The sequence below is a fragment of the Miniopterus natalensis genome, chromosome 7 (assembly GCF_054644295.1).
Source record: "Miniopterus natalensis isolate mMinNat1 chromosome 7, mMinNat1.hap1, whole genome shotgun sequence".
Classification (NCBI taxonomy): domain Eukaryota; kingdom Metazoa; phylum Chordata; class Mammalia; order Chiroptera; family Miniopteridae; genus Miniopterus; species Miniopterus natalensis.
In genome coordinates, this window is record NC_142087.1 from 18652520 (window position 1) to 18675967 (window position 23448).

The window sequence follows — 23448 nt, forward strand, 5'->3', positions numbered from 1 at the left end:
CCTCACCAGAGAATATTTTTTTCCACTGATTTTTTTTAAAGAGATTGGAAGGGAGGGAAGGAGGAGGGGGAAGAGAGAGAAACATCTATGTGAGAGAGACACATCAATTGGTTGCCTCCTGTATGTGCCCTGACCGGGGCCAGGAATGGAACCTGTAGCACGCGTATGTGCCCTTGACCGGGAATCGAACCCACAGCCCTTTGATGCGCAGGCATTAAAACCTGTACTTCCATATTCCCTAATTTTCTGCTGAATTTCAGCTGTGTTCCTATTTACCTCCATTTTTCTAAAGGACATGCAATATTGCTACTTCTTAAATTTTCAGTTTTAAAAATCATTAACTTCTGACTACAGGTCAGAATGTTGTTCTCTTAAACCCTCTTACATACATATTACACACTTGACCATTTCTTTCCAATTTAGTTATATACCACAATTTTTAATTAAATCTGTATTTAGCCCTTACATTATTATAACGAATATTATTCATTTCCTTGTACTTTTTGTTTTCTCTAGAATTAATAATTAATTTGTTTTTTAACTACTTAATTTTCTATGTACTTACCACTAATTTGACCCTAAGGCTCCACTGCAAGTCTAAGTCTCTTTTCAGACGTACTAACAAATCGAGTACTATAGGCTATTTTAACTTCTTGGAAACTGCTCTCCTGAAGACAAAGACTTTGCTTTACTCACTGCTGTTGCTCAACAGGTAGAATAGATTTTGATCACATACTGCCTTTCCTGCTCCCCTACTCTTCTCCCAGGCACGTTACCTTTTACCTACCCTTCTCTCTCCTAAGCTCCAACGGCCCCTTCTTTTGCCTCTGTAACTTGTTTCCTGAGCCCATTTTTTTTACAGTTCACTTCTTGTAACTCTGTGACTTTCTAAAACTTTATCTTATAGTTTGAGTCTTGGCTCTGAATTCTTAGCCAGAACTCAAGCACAGAGGTTGCTGAACCAAGGTGCCATTCTGGTGCCATTTTCCCTGATACCAACTAATTTATGATCAGAACACCCTGTGATGTTACTTTTAGTTACTGAATTTGTATATACCACTTTTGTGTCCATGTGACAACACAAGAGACATAGACAAAACAATGAAAAAACCCAAGAATCCATAGGCTCAAGAAGCTAGCTTCACAAATATTTTCTCCTGCCAGTCTAAATTTAGCTCACTACTTCTAACTTCCACTGAACCTTGCAGACAGATCGGGTAGGCTGTCAGGATAAGAAGCTTAGCTCTGGCTGGCTGTTTGTCACAGACCTCTCAGCTGCAGCAGTCCTGGGAGCTAGCAGTGTTCTAGCCAGTGAATTCTGGCTGGCTCTCCAAAACTGGGGGAGGAAAAATAATTTTTCTTCCACCCTTCTAGGTTGTTCTGCCTGGTCTAAGAATCAAATGGACATGAGACAGATTAGCAGAATGTGGAAAAAGGGGCTACATACTAAACCTGATAAGCTCAGAGGAAGACTGCATGATGGACCTTACAAACTCAGAGACCTAAAGTAACCACATAGGGTGGTATAAACATAACTAAAAGCTGGTCATGGCAGGTAGTCATGTCCTAGGCCTATATCTTCCTTGACAAAGATAAATTTTTACCTTTAGTGAGCCTGCCTATTGTCTTCCTTGCATCTAAGGTAATTTTTGCATCTAAGATTACTTTGAAATGTCTATAGAGTAATTTTCTTTTCCAGACCCCTCAAGGCACAACTGCTAGCTCCAGAGGAGACCACAGAACTCCTCATTGTTACCTTCCTTCAGACCACCTTTCTGTGCTATAAATCCTATTAACTGTCTTGTACCCATCAATGTGAAAGAAGTATGTTTCTCCATTTTGCTTTTTATCCAATCACAGAGATTTCCCTGCTTTGCTTTCTCCCACCCTCTTAATCTACCACCAATTTCATGTAACCCTCCTTAATGTCGTCTCCTTTTATTCTAATGTATAAAATAAGCTGCAAATCTGCCATTCCAGAACATTTTTGTCACCATGTGCTTGCACACATCAAAGTCCAATAAGATTCGAACAGGAGTTGGCAGCAAAGAAAGTAAAGGTTTATTTTAAGGAAACAGTGCCAAGCCCAGAGTCACAGGTAAGCAAGCACTCTAAAACCTAGCTCCCATGCCCTACCCGGTTTGGCTCAGTGGTTAGAGTGTCGACTCATGGACCAAAGGGTCCCGGGTTTGATTCTGGCCAAGGGCACGTACCTCAGTTGCAGGTTTGGCCTTGGTTGCATGCATGCTCAGCCCTTGTCGGGGTGTGAGCAGGAGGCAACCAATTGATGTGTCTCTCACATTGAAGTTTCTCCCTCCCACTGTCTTGAAAAAGCAATGGAAAAAATATCCTCGGGTGCAGATTAAAAAATAATAGTTAAAAAAAAAATAAAACCTAGCTCCCTGATGGTTCATATGGGAATGAATTATATACAGAAAAAATTATTAATCATGGGGAGTTAAGGGAGTTAAGGTTGTGAGCTTTACCTATTGGTTGGGGCTAGGGTAGGGGGTAGTTGATCACTGTATCAGGTCCTGATGTCAACCGTGACATCATTCTGTCTAGTGTCATGAGGGTGTGGTAACACGACTGAGGTGGTCTCTTTAATTTGACCAAAACTTTTTTGTGGTCAGTAGACCTGAGCCTTTCTTGTTCTTCAGACAGTTTTGATGATGACCAGAATCTGATGTCATAAGGGCTTAATGTAAAGGAAAGGAATGGATGGGCAGGTGAAAGGGTCATGTTGAAGAAATGGAGTTTTTGTGCAGTTACGTTTTCTCAATCCACTGAGATTTTATTTCCCAGCAATCATCATTTTGGCTCAGATAAACTCATCAAAGTTCTCTATAGGTTTAGATGTTTCTTAGGTGGACACGGAGAAAAGCAAGTTTAAATTTGATGACGTGTGTACCCCATGTATATATGGGAGAGACCCGAGAGCACTGAGTAGATGGCCAAATGGGAGGAGCCATCACTTTCTGCTAAAAAACAAAAGATGTTGGAGGTGGAGAGTCAGGAGAGATTACCAGGGAAAGCACTGTCAACAAGGGTAAGATTGTTGTATATATTTAATCCATGCCTTCTCCATCGATGGTGAAGACGGTCCTGGTACCTGAGGGAAACACGCTTACAAGTGGGGATTTCCCTTATAAAAGTCAATATCCTTTCAGGAAGAGTAGCTTCTACTTGGTCTTCAGCGCTTCTCCCATGTCTGCTGTTAAAAAGGACCCAGCCTAAAATAGCCCCTTTGGGAGTGGCAAACGGCTCCCCTTCAACAGCAAGAAACATTCAAATTCAATTTGACTCAGAACTGAATAGGAAAACAGTTCTGCAACGTTGGGACATTACTGAACGTTAACATCAGCAAGTATAATGTATGACACATACTGTATTAATGTATAATATCAACCAGTTAATGAACAATTAACATTATTATTTTGGATATTTCTAATAAGTTTTTAAGCTCTCTAAGCCTAGGTTTCCTTATCTGTAAAGATGTAAAGGTAATAATGGACCCTGTCTTAGAGTTGTTGGGAGTAGGAAGTAGGATAATGCACTAATAATATATATAGCTTGCTTATAATGAACGCCCCTTTTAGGTTATTACTGACATTTTCCTAAAACCCTTATTTTTGGCATATGCAACACTCAGAAGAGGGAGAAGAGCTGGGAGTGAGCACCGATTACTTTTTCGGGCAACTTTATCAATGTTTAAACCTGGGCCGGGAGACCGCCGCGCGCACCTGAAGGGGAACCTCTGCAGAGAGAGTTTCAGGCTGGGCCTGAGAAGGCTCCCGTCCCCTCCCGCACGTCGGCCCCGCCCGACGCCCGCCCCGCTCCCCGCCCCGCGGACTTCAGCCCGCTCGCTACCCTGGAGCCCCGGAGCTTAACCGCTCGCGCCTCCCGCGGCCGCCCGGGGCGCTGGGAAGCCCGGCGGCCACGGTGTCGCAAAAGCGTCGCGAAGGCGTCCGTCCGCCCTTGGCGGCTGCAGGCTACCTGTATAAGAAGAGCGTGCTGCAGTTTGGGAACAAGTATGGCAGTGCCCTCGGCCCTCGGAGGCGGCGGGCGCTCGACGAGGAAGCGGCTCGTCGGTGCCCCAGGCTGCTGAGCCCTCGCCGCCTGCATCCGTGCCGCGCGGCCGCAGGGCCATGCTGGCTTCGCGCGTGGCGCGCGGCTCGTGGGGGGCCCTGCGCGGGGCCGCATGGGCGCCGGGGGCGCGGCCGGGCAAGGGGCGCGTCCTCCGGGCCCTGCTGCCGCCCGCACCCATCTGCCTGGGCTGCCTGGCGGGGCGCTGGTGGCTGCGCCCGGCCGCGCTCGGCCTGTGGCGGCCCGGGGCCGTCCCGCGGGGCCACTGCTCAGGGGCCGGGAAGGCGGCCCCCGGGCCCGCGGCCGGAGACGGGGCCGCCGCGGAGCCCCGGGGCGGCCGGTGGGGCCCGGCGGGCGCCGCCAGCCTGGTACGTACCGGGGGGAAGGGGCAGCCCCGGGTCGGGGTGGCTGGCCCTGCGGGGGCTCTGTCCTGGACGCCAGGAACGCGCGTCGCCGGGCGGTCGGCGCTCCGGTTGCGGAACTTCTGAACCGTTTCCCGAGAGAAGGCGGGCAGGGCGTCCGGGGGTGGGTGGAGAGGGGCCGCCGCGTCCTCGGCCTCGCCGGCCGCGCTGTGCGCCCCTCCTGCCCCGGCCCGCGGGGGGCTGGCCGGCCTCGCCGCCGCTGTGGTAAACAGCCTCGCTGGTCTTGTAAAAGCCTATTTTTAATTTAATGCAGCGATCTCTAGAGCTTAGGGGAAGCCTGTGGAATCACCAGCAAGCCACACAGGCCTTCCCGTTCGCCTGTGCGGGTTCGGTTGACTAGTATTTGACCTTTGGCAACATTACAAGATGAACGATAATTAAGTAACTGAAGTCGTAGTTGAAAGATTCCTTAACGTCTAATTACAAAAAAAGATTAACGTTCTCTTGAGGTAACGGAGGGAAACATTTGTCTACTTACCCGTTGAAACACTTGCCCAAGGAGAAGACACCAGAGCATGAATGTAGGGAGAGCTTTTGATGTCATGTTGGGCTCATGCAATTATTACATCTTCAATTGTTAGGTCTTCAGTGGGCCCCTGCACTGCTCTGCTGAGTTGAGCAGCATGGGTTGAGGTGGCCACATCCTGGCAGGGGTCTCCGCCTCCTAACCAGAGCATGTCAGGGTCTGAGTGCTGGATGCTTTGAGGTTGCCATATGCTGCCTGAAGTCCTTCCCAGAGCGGCAGTAGTTGGTCAAGTATGCCACAGGTTATTTGGGTGGTCTGAGATTAGCTCTCTTAATTTCCATTCAGAAATGTACAGATTTAATGATTATAAATAAGTGAGGTCATTTTTTTGACTGAAGTCGTTTATGTGACGTTAAAAGGAACCCCTTTCCCTGCATTCAGCCTGGTTTATTAATTCAACAGGTGAAGGGATCTCGCTGTTTGCAGCTTCGTCTTTAATTTTCCCCCACGAATATCTGAGATTAATTGTGGGCCTCGTTATTCTGATCTTTTGCTGTGTTGTTTTTCTCAGTCATGAACTGTCCTTTCCCCTCCTCTATGAGTTGTTGTAACACTGAATCCGTTACTTGACTTGTTTTGTACCACAGTATGTGGTCAACAGAGTTACTTTTTTCTCTGGACTCTGAAACACTCTGACCTTTGAACTTGAATTTGGAATATATCCTAGGAATGTTTCCATTTAATTATATAATGTGGTCTTTTATTTTCAATAAAAGGCCCCTGGGTAGAGGTTTGTATTGCTTCTTGTTTGGTGGCTATTTCCTGGAGAATCTGAAGTTTTTCTGGAGCTTTCAAGGACGGTTTTCTGCCACCTGATCCTAATAACCCCATTATCCTGCCAAGCTGAGGTGAACTTTTCTTGCCAGGTTCTGTTTAAAAACACAAACTTTGTATCTTTAGAGAACTCTGTTTTCTTACAGTATGCTCCATGGAATTTTAAAAGATGTCTTTAGAAATGGAATTGACCACTTTTTTTAAAGAATCGAGGTTAAGGTTCAGGCAAATTGGTTACTGATTAAGAAAGAGGTTGACTAGGGTTAGTCTTGTGAGATAGCCCCATGGGCTGGAACTGGCAGTCTTGACTCACCGGGGGGAGAACCTAGGCTTTAGGGAGAGACATTTTCTTGGTATTATTTCTGTACCCCATTGTATAGGGTGTCAGCTCCGCCAGGCTAAGGTTTTTTAAAGTTGAAATACCCTCTCCTGAAACATTGTTTGGCAAGGAAGGAATTCTTTTCAGAGCAGCTGCCAAGAAGCCGCCCTTTTGTTAGTGCCAACTTTAGACAGCTTGGCTCCAAATGAAGTTTCAAGGAATCATAACGCTCCCACAGACAGGGGAGCTTGGAAAGCCCCTGGTTTCTAGTTGGGGACATTTCCGGGGATCTTAACATCTCTGTGGCTATTTTGAACAGTTCTCCAGATTTCCCTTTATTTCCTAAGAATCTCAATCCCTATTCCTAGTTCCATTTTTTCCAGCAGTTCTCCAGTTTAGTAGTGAGGTGGTGGAATTCAGTGTTTTCCTCCCCTCTTTATTCCTATTAACAGAATAAAGTGTATCATTTAGCATTCTTTTGATGGGTATGTGTAGAGGAGTGAGGGAGGTTATTTGCAATAAATATTTTTAAGCCAGAATGCCTGGGGTTGATAATTTGTGTTTTTTTCCCCCCTGACACTTTCTAGACTATCTTCTTGAAATATAAGATCTTCTTGAAGTTTCACTTCTAAAAGCAGTGTTTAAAGTTTTGAATTCTAATGGTGAGGTCATATATTAAAGGTTTCACTTATATGGTGGATAATACATGTTTGTTCTTTCTTCAGGAAGAAACCTACTCTATGTATAGTAGACACTTTATTTTTTTAGTTTTTAAATATTTCTATTGATTTTTAAATTTTTTTTTTAGAGAGAGAGCAGGGGGAAGGGAGAGGGAGAGAGAGAAACATTGGTGTGAGAGAGAAACATTGATTGGTTGCCTCCTGTATGCACCCTGAGCACCCTGACTGGGGATCAAAACCCACAACCTGGGTAAGGGTTCTGACCAGGAATTGAACCAGTGGCATGTTACTGAGCCACACAGGCCAGGGCTCTTGTAGACATTTTAGTCTACCTTTGGGTACATGATACATCTTCATCTTCTATATTCTTGACAGTTTTAGAGCGATGTTTATAAAAATAGATTTTAAAACTCAATTTAAAGTTCTAAATTTAAAGTCTAACCCTGAAGTTTATAAAGTGTATTTTTCTAATGTATATATTTACTTAAAGTATGAATTTAATTTAAATTTTGTTGTCTTTTTGTTTTAGTATGAAAACCCATGGACAATCCCAAATATGTTGTCAATGACGAGAATTGGCTTGGCCCCAGTTTTGGGCTATTTGATTATTGAAGAAGATTTTAATATTGCACTAGGAGTTTTTGCTTTAGCTGGGCTAACTGATTTGGTAAGTTATAAAGTCACTTCCTCTGTGTCGCTCCCCTTCCATATCCCAGGGTCTCTACTACATGGAATTAGCTCAGTCTTAGTCTGCCTTTTCTTGGAAGGGAATCCTCAAGACGAATTTCACCTGGTACTTTGTGTAAGGACTCGTCTTTAGCATCTGTGTGGGACTCTGTTGTATGATCTAAGGAAGATAGTGGAAGCTGTATGGAGGCATAGGAGAGGGAGCTTTTTACTTTGGGTTTTAACTTCTTCATAATGGAAAAACACTTAGAAATTCCCAGGGAGCGAAGTACTTGCATTAGGGATAGAAACAAAGGAAAGAAGCTGTGACACTATTTTTCTATTTATTGTAATAGAAATATTCTGATCTTTACCAATAGTTGGTTTTTACTGGCAGGCAGGAAAACAGTCGGCTAGTTGTTGTGATCAGGTAGCTTGTAGAGGCCAGAGCTCTGCTCAGGTTTATGCTGGTGGGAGAGGCCACAGGCACCCCACAGATTTGGTCCATGGTTCCTGTGTCATTCCCTTCTACCACCCAGCAGATTACCCTGACCTGGGTGGGCATTAGGCATCATTCCTTCTACTCCCCCAGCAGATGGACAGAGGAGAGAGGTGCTCCTTGGCACCACTGTGTCAGTTGGGGGATAGAAGAGAGAATTTATTTGGGCTATCTCCAATTAGAACTTAGAAAATAATTTCTAAGAGAAGGCTACATTGTGAGTTAAGTAGGCTTTCATGGACTGACCAGCCATCTTCATACATGACATTGCTTGTATTTATCTCCTGCCTCGTTTCATAAGGGATTTGAAGTGGCTTATAAAACTACATGTCCTACAGTAACACAATTGAAGGACGTGGGGGAAAGGTAGAGGAAAAATTTGAATTGGGGCAAAGTTAGCGTGTAGAAATAGGCAGTGTATTCCTGTACAAGGCTGGCCTAGGTCCATGTGAGGACCCGCACAAGCAGCAATGATTTGGTGCCTCTAAAAACAGATTTATATGTCAAAGCTTTGCTAAGTATTTTGTGAGAATAGAGAGAAACTAATTTCCTATAAATAAAAGTTTTACAGCATCTTTCTTTGTAACATCTGCTGTTGCCTCTGAGGTTGGTAGAAACAAAATTCCACCTGCCTGATAGCTCTGGTGAGCAGTATGGAATTGACTGAAGATTTTGCAGGAATTTTTTTTTCTCTTTCTCCCTCCCTCCCCGCTTCTACTTTCTGTGAAAAAGCAGTGAAAAAATATCCTTACGTGAGGATTAACGAAAAATAAACGAAGGAGGGCCTTGTGTTGTTGTAGGGTGTTTCTAGATGTGCATCCACTGTGGCCTTAAAATGGCTGTCACCTCTGTTCTGCAGAGTCCAGGGCCTGTGTGTCACCACTCCCCATTCTCACAGTCTCTTCTTAGCCCTGCTTTTATCTCTGTAGTCTGAAGGCCTCTGCTCATTATTAATATGGTGTCCAAGTCTGCCCAAGGCTATTTATACTGATAATGAAATTTTTTTTCGTTCCTGGAGTTGATCCTTTGTTTTTAAATATGTTTTTATTGATTTTAGAGAGAGAGGGAGCGGGATAGAGAGAAATATTGATGAGAGAGAATTGATCTTTTTTTGTTGGTAGTTTTTCTTAGCTGCCACATGAGATTGTAATATTCACCGAATGAGAGGGGCCTCATTTACATTTTTCTAAATATATATGACAGTGTGTGTGTAAACCTGAGTTAACTGGCACCATATTTCACTTTTATTCCATAGCGGTTTTGATGCCTCTAGAATGGCTGCTGGGCAGATGGCTGGTCTCATGGAGGGTTCAAGCAGGGGACTAACAAGGCCTGATTTATGCTGTGTATGGGAAGTGGCTTATAAGAAGGCGAGAGTGGAAGCAGAGAGGCTGGTTAGGGGGCTCACAGTAATGGGCGGTGTGGTTTTGGTAGGTTGAACTGGAGTGGGAGTTTGGAATGGGAGAGAAGCGAATAGGTTTAAGATGTGTTTTGAAGATAGAATCGATACGCTGAGGGGTTGGATGTGTGGGGTGAGAAAAAGGAGTTAATTGTGACCGATAGGCTGTTAATTATTTTCTTTTTAACAAGCAGTTACATGGAGGTTGACATTTTCTGTGATTAGCAACATGTAAGGTAGGGCATGGTTTGTGGAAAAATACCAAGAACTATTATGCCTTTTCACAGAGTGATCAGTGGGGTAGATTGAATGCAGTAGTGTGGAGTTGGAGGAGGTCATGGTCAGAGATAGATTTGAGAGGTCTCTGCATATAGATGGTCAAGTCTGGGAGAGTCATCTAGGCTGTGGTGAAAGAAGAGGGAGGGGTCAGAGAAATGAGCAGCAGATAGGGCAGTGGAAAAGAAAAGAGTAACCGACACTGAGAAAGAGGAGCTGTGAGAGAGGGGAAATATTAGGCAGTAAGGGGTCCCAGAAGTTAGGTGAAGAAAGGGCTTCAGTTGTGTTGCGGTCAAGTAAGCCAAAGATGTAGACTTTACTGGGGGTCGTGACTGGGGACATCTGTAGAGGGTGGGTTGGTGGGGTCAAATGTGAGGTGGTAATGACAATAAACATCCTTTTGAGGAAGTTTTGCCTTATGGGCAATAAAAAAATAGGGTCAAGAAAGGGTAGTTTTAAAGATAACTGGGGACAATTTTGTTCTTAATTAACTAATTAATTAAATGACCAGGTAGGAAGGGAGAGACTGATGATGCAGGGGAGGTGGGAAGGAGGAAAGCAACTTACAGAAGGTGAGAGGACCTGGGATCAGGGATCAGGGATCGGAAGGTAGAGGGAATGAATGGATGCCAGTAAGTGGTGGATTTGGAGGTGGGAATATAAGGGGTTGCTGACAGTCTGTTTCTATTTTTCATGGAAAATGTAGCATGAGAGAGGCTTTGGGAGGGATGGAGTTGGTTTGAGGTGAGAGCAGACAGTGTGAAAAGAAAAGGTAAGCAGATATAGGGTGCCAGGCTGTATTGAGTGCCCACAGGAGATTTTTGGTCATGAATTTGAAGTGAGATCAATCAGCCCATTTATGTGTTGTTGTTTTTTTAATGTTTTTATTGATTTTAGAGAGAAAGGGAGAAAGATAGAAACATCGACCAGCTGCCTCTTGCACGCCTCCTACTGGAGATCAAGCTGGCAACCCGGCATGTGCCCTGATGGGAAATTGAAGCGATGATCTCCTGGTTCATGGTTCGGCACTCGACTACTGAGCCACACCAGCCGGGCTATGTGTTGTTCTTGATCAGTGTTCAGCTGCTGGGGTGCAGGCCTGACTGGAGTACATGGGTAGCTGTGTTTAAGCAGGATTAAGGGAGATTAGAGTAGGAGTTACAGGCGTTTCAGAGTGGTGATGGTGATGACCTTGGAATTTATGTGGGTAGAGGAACAGTGAGGATGAGAGGGTGATGGTGTGAAAAAATGGGAGGTTAGTTTCCCGAGATCAGAAACTAAACTGAAAGCTGAATCTTCCAAGGCCCCAACTCACAGGTCCAGGTAGTTCCTGTTAGTCAGTTTTACATCTGCTCTACCTAAGAAGAAAATAGATTCTTTCAGTTGCAGTAGTAATATCTAGTAACTGCTTTTTGGGAAGATTTACTAAATGTTGGTTACTGAAGACAACCAAGCCTTTGGGGTAGGTGATACTGTCTGTTTTACAGATGAGGAAACGGGCTTAGAGAGGCCAGATAATTTGCCCAAGGCCACATAGCAATTGGGAGAGCCAGGACTTGAACCAGTTATGTTCTGTTGCAAAGACCAAGTTCTTAACGATTGTTCTGTGCTACTGCTGTCTCCTCTAACTCATTGGAATACTTGAGATATGGAGGACTGACTTATCCTGTGAAGATGTACCATGTTAAATTACACCTAAGTTGATTTTTTACCTTGAAAGTAGGACTAGAAAATTCAAACAATTTTGAAGCTTAAAGTTAAAGTGAGTAAAAGCCAGGTAGACACTTGGAAACCTGAAAATATCTGCCTTGTTTAATGAGGATAGGTGATACTTGTTTTCAGTCCATTTTGTGGCCCCAGGGTGGGCCTGGAGATTTGGATTTTTGTGGTAAGACTTTGGATATTTGAATATTGGCAACTGATTTATATTTTTGAAAGCTCTGGGCAGGTCATACGAAGCCTGCTGGCCCCATTTGGCCCACTGGCAACCAGGTATGACCTCTGCTTTAAAATATATTTTGTTTGCAAAAATACTGAATAAATAATTTTCATATTAGGGCAGGCATAGAGAATTGAGTTTTTTATTCAAATATCAGTCATGCCAGTGCATCCAGATATGGAATTAACAGTGTCACTAAATAAGCAAAAGAAAAAAAAATTGAAAATAACAGTTAAAACTGAGGGAGTTGGACAATATTATAGAAAAGTAGGTAGAAGTGAGTCTCACAGTTAAAGGGAAGTCCTTGCCAGTAAAGGCCCCTCCAGCCCAGGGCTTAAGAGAGGGGCCTCCTAGTCCATGCTCTGTCTCTCATGTTTTCTGTGAGTTTGGGGGGGATTTATACATCTGTAAATTTATGTCTGGGTTCATCCCACAAAGGGACATTGTGAAAACATTGAGAAATACCGGACGGCCTTGAGAAAGAAAAGTACTATAGAAGGTTTGGGGTTAAGAAACAGAAGAGATTTTATTTGCATTTTGTGAAAGTATAGTTGTTATTCTGGTATTTCTTCAAGATATCTACTCTGTGCCTGTTATGACATGTATTTAAAAAACAACAACTTCTATTTTCAGTTGGATGGATTTATTGCTCGAAACTGGGCCAGTCAAAAATCAGCTTTGGGAAGTGCTCTTGATCCACTTGCTGATAAAATACTTATCAGTATCTTATATGTTAGCTTGACCTATGCAGATCTTATTCCAGGTAAGAACGCCGCCATGCGTATATTTTAATAGCACAGGGAAGAAGGATGTTGGTCAGCTTGGGGTTTCTCTTGATAGACATAATTTTTGTTCCAAAAATATATTTTTCAACTTTAAACTGTTTCCTTAATTTTAAACTATTGAACTCTTTGCTTGTCAAGCTATTTGTTTTACTTTAGAATTTATGTCATTATTATACGAATAGGATTCATTTAATAAGATTGTTTAAAATTAAAATTGAGCATGTACTATTGCACAGTGCCATTTCACATTATCCTAGAGCAGGGGTCAGGAACTTCCGGCCCTGCCAAGGCAACTGCGTGTGGGACTCGAAATTCAGTAAATCTAGGAGCTTTTTTCATAGCTGATAATTTTGTATGGCCCGTGAGTGTTACAAATATCCAAATGGCCGTTGGCAGAAAAAGTTCCCCACCCCTGCCCTAAGACTGTTTTGAAACTGTGTTATAATATAATTCTTAGTTACTAGCTTTTTAAAAGCAATTTAAAGTTTTCCTCAGTACAATTTATCGTAATAAATGAGAGGTCTAAAACCCTGAAGATGTCTAAAATTTCACATTACTATTACTTAGACACTATGTAATTTCAAATCATGCATGTTAGCTTGTACATTACATTATCTGAATACTCTTTCTATAACAAAATTTTATGATTTTTTGCTTTGTGTTTTGCATGTGCTTTTCTGGTGTTTCATTTTTCACTTTACCTGTATTTATTAGTTTTTCTCCCTTGGTTCAGATTAAACTGTTTCCAAGAGTTCAAAATAGAATCTGAGAACAAAGAAGCCGCCCCATGGTCCTTGGGTAAATAGCATGTAGTACTAACATTCAAGAGGAAGAAGTTTCAGTCTGGTGCAGAATCCTCAGTCTAGGCCTTCTTTTCCACCATTACCCTAAGGCTTTTAAATTCCCATACCAAGTTAAAAAGTGAATTGGACTAATGTTTATATTTATGTGCTGCTTTGAAAGTCAGAATTGTGTTAGTATATGATTGATAGTGTTGAAAGGGCAAGAGTCGTCTCATCCTAATAAACACAGATACTTTGTAGGAAAAAGAACTGAGGAACATTCTGCTGACACTCAAAATTGGAATGACCTCATGCACTTTCGTTCCTCCCATTTTTCAGAATTATTTTGTATTTTTTTGTTTTATTTTACAAAAGTTAGCCAGGTATTTCCCAATTAAACATAGTATTGTTTCCAGGCTTTGGTATTATGGATAATGTTGCTGTGAGCTTTACCTAAAAAATTGGTGTTGGTTGTTTTCCAAACTGAGACTTCCCTTCACTATCATTCTGGAAATTCCCATTTTCTCTCTTCTGTGCTGAGCCTATTTTTCCAGGCTTCCATGGCTTCCTTGCAAAGGTCCTTCTGTTGATGGGGGGCAACTGCCAGTTTCCTGTGTAAGGATGCAGTTGGCAATCACATTTTTAGAGCTCTAAAATGGCTTGATTCTAGGACACATAAAATCTCATCTAGTAGACATCTGAAATGTTATTCTACTCTTCCTGCTTGATTGAGGTTTGAACTGGCCATAATTTTCAATTGCAGATTATTTTCACTCAGGTTTTGTTGTTACATAAATTAATCCATTTATTGTAAGCTAGTAAGATTTCAAATTGTGGAGCTTCTGCTGGTCTGTTTTCATGCAGGAGCCACAGTGCCAGCTCCCTACAGCTTGTCACTTCCTGTTGGTTTTGCCACAGAAGGAGCGAGTGTCCTTGGCGTGCTGCCATGTGGCCATAAACTAACTTGAGATCCAGAGAGCTCACTCAGTTCTGAGGACCCTGTTCTGTAGACTTTCAGACTCACTTCAATGTCCATATGTACATGGGTTCATGCCTGGATTGTCCAGATTTTTCCCCCATTGATTTGTCTGTCTTTGTACCAATACCATTCGTAATTATTACTTTGCTGAAAGTCTTGACATCTGGTAGAGCAAGTCCTTCCACCTTTGGTATTCTTACCCCTTTCCATTTGTAAATTTTAGAATCAGTTTTTCAAGTTCCCCAGAAAATCCTGTTGGGATTTTAGTTGGGACTGCATTGAATTTATAGTCCTGTTTGGAAGAATTGATATCTTTACAACATTGAGTCTCCCAGTCTACAAACGTGATATATCTGCTCTATTTAGAGCTTTTAAAAATGTCAAAATGTTAGTTTTCCCTAGAGAGGTAATAAATAATTTTTATTAGATTCATTTCTAGGTACTTGATCTTGGTGATTTTATAAATGGTAGGTTTTTTTTATTTCATTTTGTAATAACTGTTGATAGATGAAAATCAGTTCTTTTTCTCATGCTGATTTTTGTGTCTGGTAAAACTTGCTAAACTCTTATGCTAATGACATAGATGTAAATAAAGTCTTGGGTTTTCTGTATCCTCAATTATGTGTTGTCTGTAATTAATGACAGTGTATTTCTTCTTTTGTACAACAATATCACCTTAATGATACATTTTTCAGAACCTGTCTCTGTTTTTAAGTGGCATATGACTGTTTTGTATTTTTATTTTTAAGCTTTTCTGTTGTTGTTTTTTACCCCCATTCTTTCAGATTCCTTTTTTTCCCGTTTGTTTTGGTCTCTCTTTTGCAATGGAGACTTGGCTGAAATGTCTGTTGATCTTTGGCTGCCTACTTATATTTTAGGGAGGCATAATATGTTAATGAGCTCTCTTTGGGCATTGGCGGAATTTGTTGGGTAGTGTTCCCTTTAGGGCGAAAGACGGGGACCGGGCATGACCCTGAATTCTCAGTACCTTTAGGTCTGTTCTGTAGAGAGAAAAGCTCTTCTTGCCTCCAGTGGTTTGGAAGCTAAGCCATGGGAGGAAGCTTGGGGTGGGGGTATCTCAGTTTTCAGTATGTTGACCTTCACTTAATCCCACTGTACCCCGGTGAACCCAGTGTTCAGAGATAACATGTAGAACAAGGGTTGGCAAACCTTTTCTATAAAGGTCCAGATAGTAATATTTGAGGTTTTGTGGGCTGTGTGGTCTTTGTTGCAACCAAATCATTAAACTCCGCTATCGTGGTGTGAAAACAGCCATAGAAAATATATTTATGAATGAGTGTGGCAGTGTTTCAGTAAAACTTTGCTTATGGACACTAGAAATTGAATTTCATATAATTTTCATGTGTTGAGAAATAGCACTCTTGGGCTTTCCACCATAACCATTTAAAACTGTAAAAACCACTCCTAGCTGCAGAGAGCCACAGGCTGGCACAGAGACCTGGCCGAATGGTGCTGGGGAGGGCAGGGGCCCGAGGGCCTGCTTCTCGTGGGCTTCCCTTTGTGAATAACGTAGGTTCCGGCTCTCTCCACTCTATTGGGGTAGTTACTACTAATAAACTTAGTCTCCCTGTTCTCCTTGTCTCTGTGACTTTATATCCTTTCAGTCCTTTACTGTCATTTTAGATGGGTTTGGAGGGAGGGATGCTATATGCCGTCTTGTGTCTTCTTACACTGCTTTTCTGTAAAAGTCCCATCCACTTTGATTTGAATAGCCTCTGCTTCCAGAGTAAGACGCCTGCGTTCTTCCTCGGCTAGGATCATAAGTAATTCTGCTTTTCCCGCTCTTCCTCTGGAAGAGGAGAGAGGGTAAAACAAATTCTTTGGTTTGTTACATTTATGGCAGTGTAGGGTCTGAGTCTGAGTTAATTTCTACTTAATGTGTATTCTGCCACATTTACCAGGTCATGGCTCCTTTTCATGTCATTTTATTTCTGGTTTGCTCTAGAGCAGGTACTCATTGCTGGTTTACATCAGTTTCTAGAGTAACCTGCTATTAAATTTGTTGTTTTCAATACAATAACCCGTATTGATAATGACCACTTTTAATATGTACAAGCGACTTAATTTTATTATTTCCCTTTAACGCTAATAAAATTTGCCCATGGTGCACTTCCTTGTTGCAGACATTAACTGTTTCAGACGAGTTAGCAAGTAGGGAGAAGAACCCTGGGGCAGCCCGACAGATTTTACACCCTCCCGCCCCACCACCATGCTGTTGCACCCTGGTAGGCAAAGGAAAGCTGTTCTAGCTCTGGAAGAAAAGGGCGGGGAAGGCCCGGAGAGAAAGAAGGATCACTTAGAAGATTTGAAACTGAGGGAACTGGATAAAATTGCCCAAAGAACCAAAGTAAGAGCCTGTGTGACTGCTGTCAGTTGGCAGAGGCTTAGAGATCACCCAGACTTCCCCCAGAGAGCTTCCTTCTGTGCTTTTTATGAGGCTCTCCCCAGCGACTGTGATGCAGTCAGCTTGGGGAACCCTTGATTTTGTTCACAGTTCTTTCTCAAACAGACTGTTACAGAGGGTAAGTTGATTCCAGAGATGCTAATTGTTGGTGCCTAATGCATTGCCCAGCATGGGCTGTGAGTTCCGTGGACCTAGGATCCATTTCCGGCTCTGCTGGCTGACGGGTGACGTTGGCGGGGTTATACAGTCTGCCTGAGGCTTATTTCTGTATTTGTAAAGTGGGGGTAATGACGATCCCTAATTATGTAGTTGATGCGTAGATTGAATGACAGTATGTATGAAAGACTTAAAACAGTGCTTCATAAATTGTAATTTTGGTAGTTAATAGAACTGGAGCCCATTGCAGTGTATTGAATCATCTCATCTTCTCTGCAGAAATCTCTTATTTAGGATTAAGTCTCACTCCTTTTTCCCTGTGGTGATGAAATTCATTAATAGGTGTTCATTTTCATCTGAAGTTATGCTTAGGAGATTTACTATATGTAATCTGTGTGATTTTGCTGCATTTTAAAATCCAGTTGCTGTTAGGTGTTGCTAGCTAATGATTGCTATAAAACACTTGTTTCACAGGCACAAAAAGGCCCCTAAAAATCATGGCAGGCTGGCTTTTGTTACTTGGTTCATTTACTATGTCTTCTGTGTGCTCCAAATGCCATGACTTGCGTGGAGAACCATTTTCTCTTTGGGATAGTCTTGTCATCTAGGACTTGCCAAGGGTCAACACATCATAGCTGTGACCAGCAGAGATTTAAATTTTAAATCTGTAATTCACTAGTGAGATTTTTCTCAAGTTGCAGAATCAACAGAATGTCAGAACTAGAAAGGACCATAAGTAGAGCCTCAAAAGTAATTCACAAGAGCTGTTTGAAAGGATTATGGAAGGGGGGGTGTAATGATTGTTTTAGTAATTAAAACATTTTGAACTGAGTTTTAGCCTTAGGATTTTGTCCCCTTTTTTAAAAAAATATTTTTTTCCTTATAAAAATGATACATGTTCATGGTTAAGACTTCTTACAGCACAAAGGGTACAAAGGGAAACAAGTCCCCTGACTCACATTCTCATTCCAGAAGGGAGCAGTGGGGCTTCCTTGGGTGTCTATCTCAAATACCCGTCTGCTGGCTCTGGCCCTGGGTTCAGGCTGTGGACTCCTAGGAATAATGGGAAAGTATTGACCGTTGAATTCATGTGTAATTAGAAGTCATCGAATGAGGGGGGTGGGAGAAAAAGTACAATTGCTGGGGTAGGAACTGGCCCAGACAAGAATGAGAATATTTTGTTTCTGCACAAGTGGTACATGTAGCAAAGTTTACTGTTTATAAAGTTGTCTAGAATGTAGAAGCAAGTGATCACAGGTCCTAAGATGCCAGAATGGGTTGAGTCCTGACATCCTTTCCAACCTCGTTTCCATTTTATTCCATGTGATTATAGTGAGCATGGTGATCCTTTCTCCCAAACTCACAAAGCTGAGAAATAACAAAAGAGATAGTGGGTAGAGCCGATACTGATAACTAATTGCAGCTTAAATCATGCAAGAAAAAAACAAAAAGAGGTCTAGAAGATTAATATTCTGAAAGGCAGACCTAGACTTTGAAAGCCACAGTCTTCACTTTGTTTTGAGTGCATGTTAAAGAAGATGAAAATCAATGGTTTGCTCTAAGGACCCTAAGCCTTTGATAGGTATTTATAAAAAGCGAAAATTTTTACTTATGAGAAACACCAGTTTATGGAAAGGCTAAATGAGATTTCATTGTATGTGTAGTATCTTAGTAATTTAAAAAATCCCAATCAAAATGATTTCTTATTTGATTTTCAGTTCCACTTACTTATATGATAATTTCAAGAGACGTAATGTTGATTGCTGCTGTTTTTTATGTGAGATATCGAACTCTTCCAACACCGGTGAGTTTGTTTAAGGAAAATATTCTTTTATTATTACTTAGCATTTAAGGCAAAAAAGAACCACTCTGTTGTACTGAGTTTCACTTTATGGGGATAATTTATTGCAATTTTTTAAAAATCTGTTTACCAAGAATTTTTAAAAAAACATACATTAACTGCCATCTTGCTTTGGTGGTGGTTCAGCGAACACATGAATGATCAGTTTCAAACAGGCATGTTTTTGTCTTCAGTCCAAATCCTTTCAGCTGATGGCAATAAAACCCAGACCAGCTAGCCCTATCCAAACTCTGTTAGGAGTATTCTGCATAACCGAGACCTTTTTGCTGTCTAATGGAACCACTCCTATGGATTGTCTAGAACTGGCTTTTAAAATCATAGCTGTATGAACATGGAATGGTTAATTTGCATATGTCCATATTGGTTTTACAAATATTTGAGCACATAAGCATAGCATAATGACCTCATCTTTTGGCTCCAAATCCAGTGAATATAAAGAAAATAGTGGTAAAAGAGATTTATTGAGTTTATTTAGTGGAAAGAGGTATCAGGCAGACTTTGATAGTTACTGTGTTAGAATTTTATAGGAATTGACAAATAAAGCTACAAATTTTTAAAATCTACTTTCAGTAACCCATGTATGATTTATAAAGAATGTAGATAATGCTCATTTAGGAAAATAGAAGGTGTAGATAAAGGGCTTATTGTAGCATAGAGCCAGGCATGTGGTAAGCACTCAGCAACTGTTACCAACATATAATAACAAAATGTTTGTTTTAAATTGGAAGCTAAATTGAGTAAACTTTATCTTCTTTTGTTTCCTACCAGCGAACACTGTCTAAGTATTTCAATCCTTGCTATGCCACTGCAAGGTTAAAACCAACCTTCATCAGCAAGGTAAGAGAGACCCAGCGTCCTTTTAAGCTTATTACAGTGAATACAAACCTCAGTCTGGAGCAACTGAAAATGAGACATTTAAAATGCATTGACTGTAATGGACAGTCATTAACACAATTTTCTTGTCCTCAAAGCTTTGTGGATCTTTAGTATATGCGTTGTGTTTTGTGTTGGTGGTCTGGGAATTTAAGATGGGGTAATAGGGCGACCATTTAGGGAAGGTAGGCACAAAGGTTATGAACGTTCCTGTCTGTTTTCCCCTGTGGTGAAAGCAACATATAATCAGGCCCTTTCCTTTTCAAGATTGATTGTTACATGGAAAGGGATAGGAGAAAGTTTTATTCACAGTGTAATAAACAGCTGCTATTCTTAGTTGTCGATCCTGTTTTCCTGAGCCCACTTCAGAATAATAGCTCTTTGCCAATCTTTGCAGACAGAGAGGACACTGTTACTGGCTCTCCAGCCACATTTATTTTTCTATTGGCCTTGATAAGTTTGCTCTAATCATACCTGTGTCCCATCCTTGTAATGGAGCTTTAACGGGCTGGGGATGCCAGTCATCTTTGGGACAGAGTGGTGATTACTTTTAAACCAGAGACTCCCTGGGGTGGACCTTTACCTGCATATGTGGGTTGCTTTTTTTTTTTTTTTTTTTTTTTTTTATTCAGGTCACTTATATTTGTATCACATACAGCAATTTGATGCAGATGGAAAGTGGCTTAAAGAAGTGGAGGGACAAATACCTCAAATCCCTGGTCTTGCAAGAAGTTCACCAGATAATTTTTATTGTTTATTTATTTTACTTTATTTCAGTATTTTTTTATTGATTTCAGAGAGTAGAAGGGAAAGAGAGATAGAAACATCAATGTTGAGAGAGTCATTGATCAAAGAGGTTATGAAGGTTCCTGCTCACCCCTGCTGGGGATGGAGCCCACAACCCCGCATGTGTCCTGACCGGGAATCGAACCTTGATCTCCTGGATCATAGGTTGATGCTCAACCACTGGGCCATGCCAGCCAGGCTATTATTTATTTTTAAAAGAAAGTGGAATTCTTGTAACTTGGCTGCAGAATGGATGATAGAACATAGGTGCTTTTGTAGGCACATCACCCACTGATTCATACCTCAGCCATCTTCCCCAGAGCACTTCTCATGATGGGTAGGGGTCGCCAGTGTCTTTCGGGTTCTGTTTTCCTCCTTTGGCTTCCGTGCTGTCCTGTAGGCTAGGGAAACCTCATTTCCTCCAGAGAGCCTTTCTCAGAGAGGTGGATGCATTCTCAGTGTTCTAACGCCATGCGTTTGCCAGCTAGGCAGGTGATAACATTGAACGAAGTGCCGGGAAATCTGGGTTCTAGGTTCGGATCTGTAACTTTACTATGACTATAGGCAAGTCACTTAACTAATTTCATTACCTTTTCATCTGTGAAATTATTTCCATATTCACAGGGCTGGGGGAAAAAAAGCAAAGAACTTCGCAACATACTGAATTGCTATGGAAATTCAAGATAGTGGTTTTTTCTGACGGTGGCCCTTCTCTTCTCTGTAAAGAGCAGCTGTGCAGACAGCTGGGCCAGGCAGTGCAGCTCACCCTTTTGTGTGAGTGCCAGCTGCTTTGGCAGGAATATTAGAACATTAAGCATGCTGAGGGTATGTCATATTACACTGGTTTTTGAACTTGAAACAGGATCTGGTGGTCACTGTTCATTTATGACTTTAATTTTTTTAGGTAAACACAGCAGTCCAGTTAATCTTGGTGGCAGCTTCTTTGGCAGCTCCAGTTTTCAATTATGCTGACAGCATTTACCTTCAGATACTGTGGTAAGCTAAATTTATAATTACTCTCTGAGGATGTCAACAAAATGGCTTAATGTGGCAGTCCTACAGCTTGTTCTTATAGTGTTTATTGAGCACCAACTGGGTAAAGCTCTGGGCTGTATTTTACAATTGATACCATTCATTTAAGAAGCTTACTGTCAAATAAGGGATGTAGAAGTTATATTTTAGGAGCTTTCATGGAAGTTAAAAGGGATGAGAGGTACAGATAATATGTTGGGGTTTCAGAGGAAGGAAAGATATTTCCAGGTAGAAAGAAGAGGTACAGCTTCAGGGATGAAATAGCATTTGAACCATGAGGTCTAGGTGGGTTTTATACAGGGAGAGACAGTGGGGAGGCCATTTAGGTGAAGGACAGACCCTGAGCAACGTCAGGGGTGCAGGAGAGTGGGTAAGGGAAAGTGTGTCCAGCCTAGTGAAAAGGCCAGCGTGGGAGGGAAACTTGGAGAAAGGAGTTATTGTGCTTAATGTGTGAATTTAGAATATTAAACTGGCACGAACAGCTTTGGGATCAAATAAAAATAGAGTCTTGATGGTCCATTCTACACCTCACTTGGTGGCAGGAGAAGTGCTTGGCACACTAAAAAGTAGCCTGTTGGTTGGGAGCTTTCAGCAAGCCATGAGCACCCTGATCTGATTTCAGAGAGGGAGCCTGGTCAGTCTGGCACTTGACTTAAGGGAAAAATCAGAAAAGAAAGCTGAAGTTTATTTTAAATGACTCCGATATTCAGGAAGTAGAACCTAATACTCTCAGCAGTGTGGAGCAATAGAAGGGCACATGGCTGCAGAGTTGATGCCAAGGCAGGCTCTAGTGTGTTTCTGTGGCCTGAGCAACTCCTCTGGGGCTCGCTCCTCCTCTGGAAGGTGAGGTGGCTGTGAAAGTGAGTGTAAGACACTGACACCCGGGAGAAGTGACAGTTGCCAGGATTATCATCATTTTCTTGGGCTCATGAACTAGGTTGTTTGACATTACTGATTCCAGGGAAGTCGTAAAGAAAAGCAATGTATTTAAATTCTTGTAGTTAAAAGGAATTTTACACCACACAGCCATTTTTACTTTTTAAATAACTTATTTAAATGTGTTTTTTATGATTCTCACAGTTACTGAGTTTTAGACGTGACAACTACATTTTCTTTCTTTCTATTGAAGGTGTTTTACAGCTTTCACCACAGCTGCATCAGCTTACAGTTATTATCATTATGGTCGGAAAACTGTTCAGGTGATAAAAGGCAGATGAAGGTCATCCATCATCGTTAGCAAGGAAGCAGTATGTATCATTGGTGGCAGGGCCAGTGGAAATGTACAGGAGTCTCCCTATTTTGGTGTTCAGCTTGAAAAAGGACTTGTCAGAACAAACCATGTCATCGATATTTAATGTGCATTGAAAATAAGCTTGATCATGGGCATATGCAGAATTTCCAATGTATTTTTAAATACAAATAAAACTATCATTTAGAATTTTTTAATCTTAGGTTTCTTGATTAACTTACAAGGAACCAATTCCAATTATTGTCAGTCATTTTTTAATATTTTTAAGAAAAAATAGACCAGAGCATGGAAACCAGAGAATTGTCATTTCTCTTTAATGGAATTTAGATTGCTCACAGAGCACTAGGGAATTTCCTGGGTTTAAATATATGTAGCCTATAAAACTTGGCTACACATTTTATGTTTAATTTGATTGGTGTACATATTAACAGTTCATGTGGTTAATATTTGATCAATTAGGATAATGACAATAAAGGTAGCTTAGCTGTAGATGAAATAAACTTGTAAAGAGATTATAAAGATCAAAATAGAGGATATTAAAGTTTATGTTCAGTAGTCTTCCAACCTCTCAGGTGCCTAATAGTTTATTTATCAGGATAACAAGGAACAGAGGTCGCTGGAATATGAAAACATATCCATGAGCCTGCACTATCCCGGAGGCGGTGAATTATATCATGCCTTCCCCCTGCATTTCTAACGTAGCAATGTTTAAATGATACTGGAACCTGTACCCATATGTTATGTAAATAATATGAAACTGTATTTTTTCAACTTTTTTAAACTTTGGGGAATATTCTTTGTTAAGATGTTAAAAGAATTAAAAATCTGGAAAAAAGTGTACCTTCATCTTGGGTGGTTCTGTATAGCATAGTTTCTGATTCATAAAGTGCACTCAGATAGATCACTTGCACTCACATTGTAAAGTTAGTTGGTT

At 41.5% G+C, this 23448-nt stretch overlaps 1 protein-coding gene across 1 annotated transcript; it reads left to right on the forward strand.

Annotated features, from left to right (window-relative positions):
• Window positions 1-4133: 4133 nt before the first annotated feature.
• Window positions 4134-23373, forward strand: CRLS1 (cardiolipin synthase 1). The gene is made up of 7 exons (XM_087818860.1): window positions 4134-4454; window positions 7337-7474; window positions 12220-12349; window positions 18432-18517; window positions 19343-19411; window positions 21138-21229; window positions 22395-23373. Exons 1-7 carry the CDS (start codon window positions 4149-4151, stop codon window positions 22480-22482), a joined length of 909 nt encoding a protein of 302 aa, XP_087674986.1. The 5' UTR covers window positions 4134-4148; the 3' UTR covers window positions 22483-23373.
• Window positions 23374-23448: the final 75 nt, after the last annotated feature.

Bases quoted from the DNA above. Each gene is read 5' to 3' on its own strand.
- CRLS1 (XM_087818860.1), top strand. From the start codon at position 4,149: ATGCTGGCTTCGCGCGTGGCGCGCGGCTCGTGGGGGGCCCTGCGCGGG. The intron at 12,350-18,431 runs GTAAGAACGCCG...TTTGATTTTCAG, and splicing joins CTATGCAGATCTTATTCCAG to TTCCACTTACTTATATGATA. The intron at 19,412-21,137 runs GTAAGAGAGACC...TAATTTTTTTAG, and splicing joins AACCAACCTTCATCAGCAAG to GTAAACACAGCAGTCCAGTT.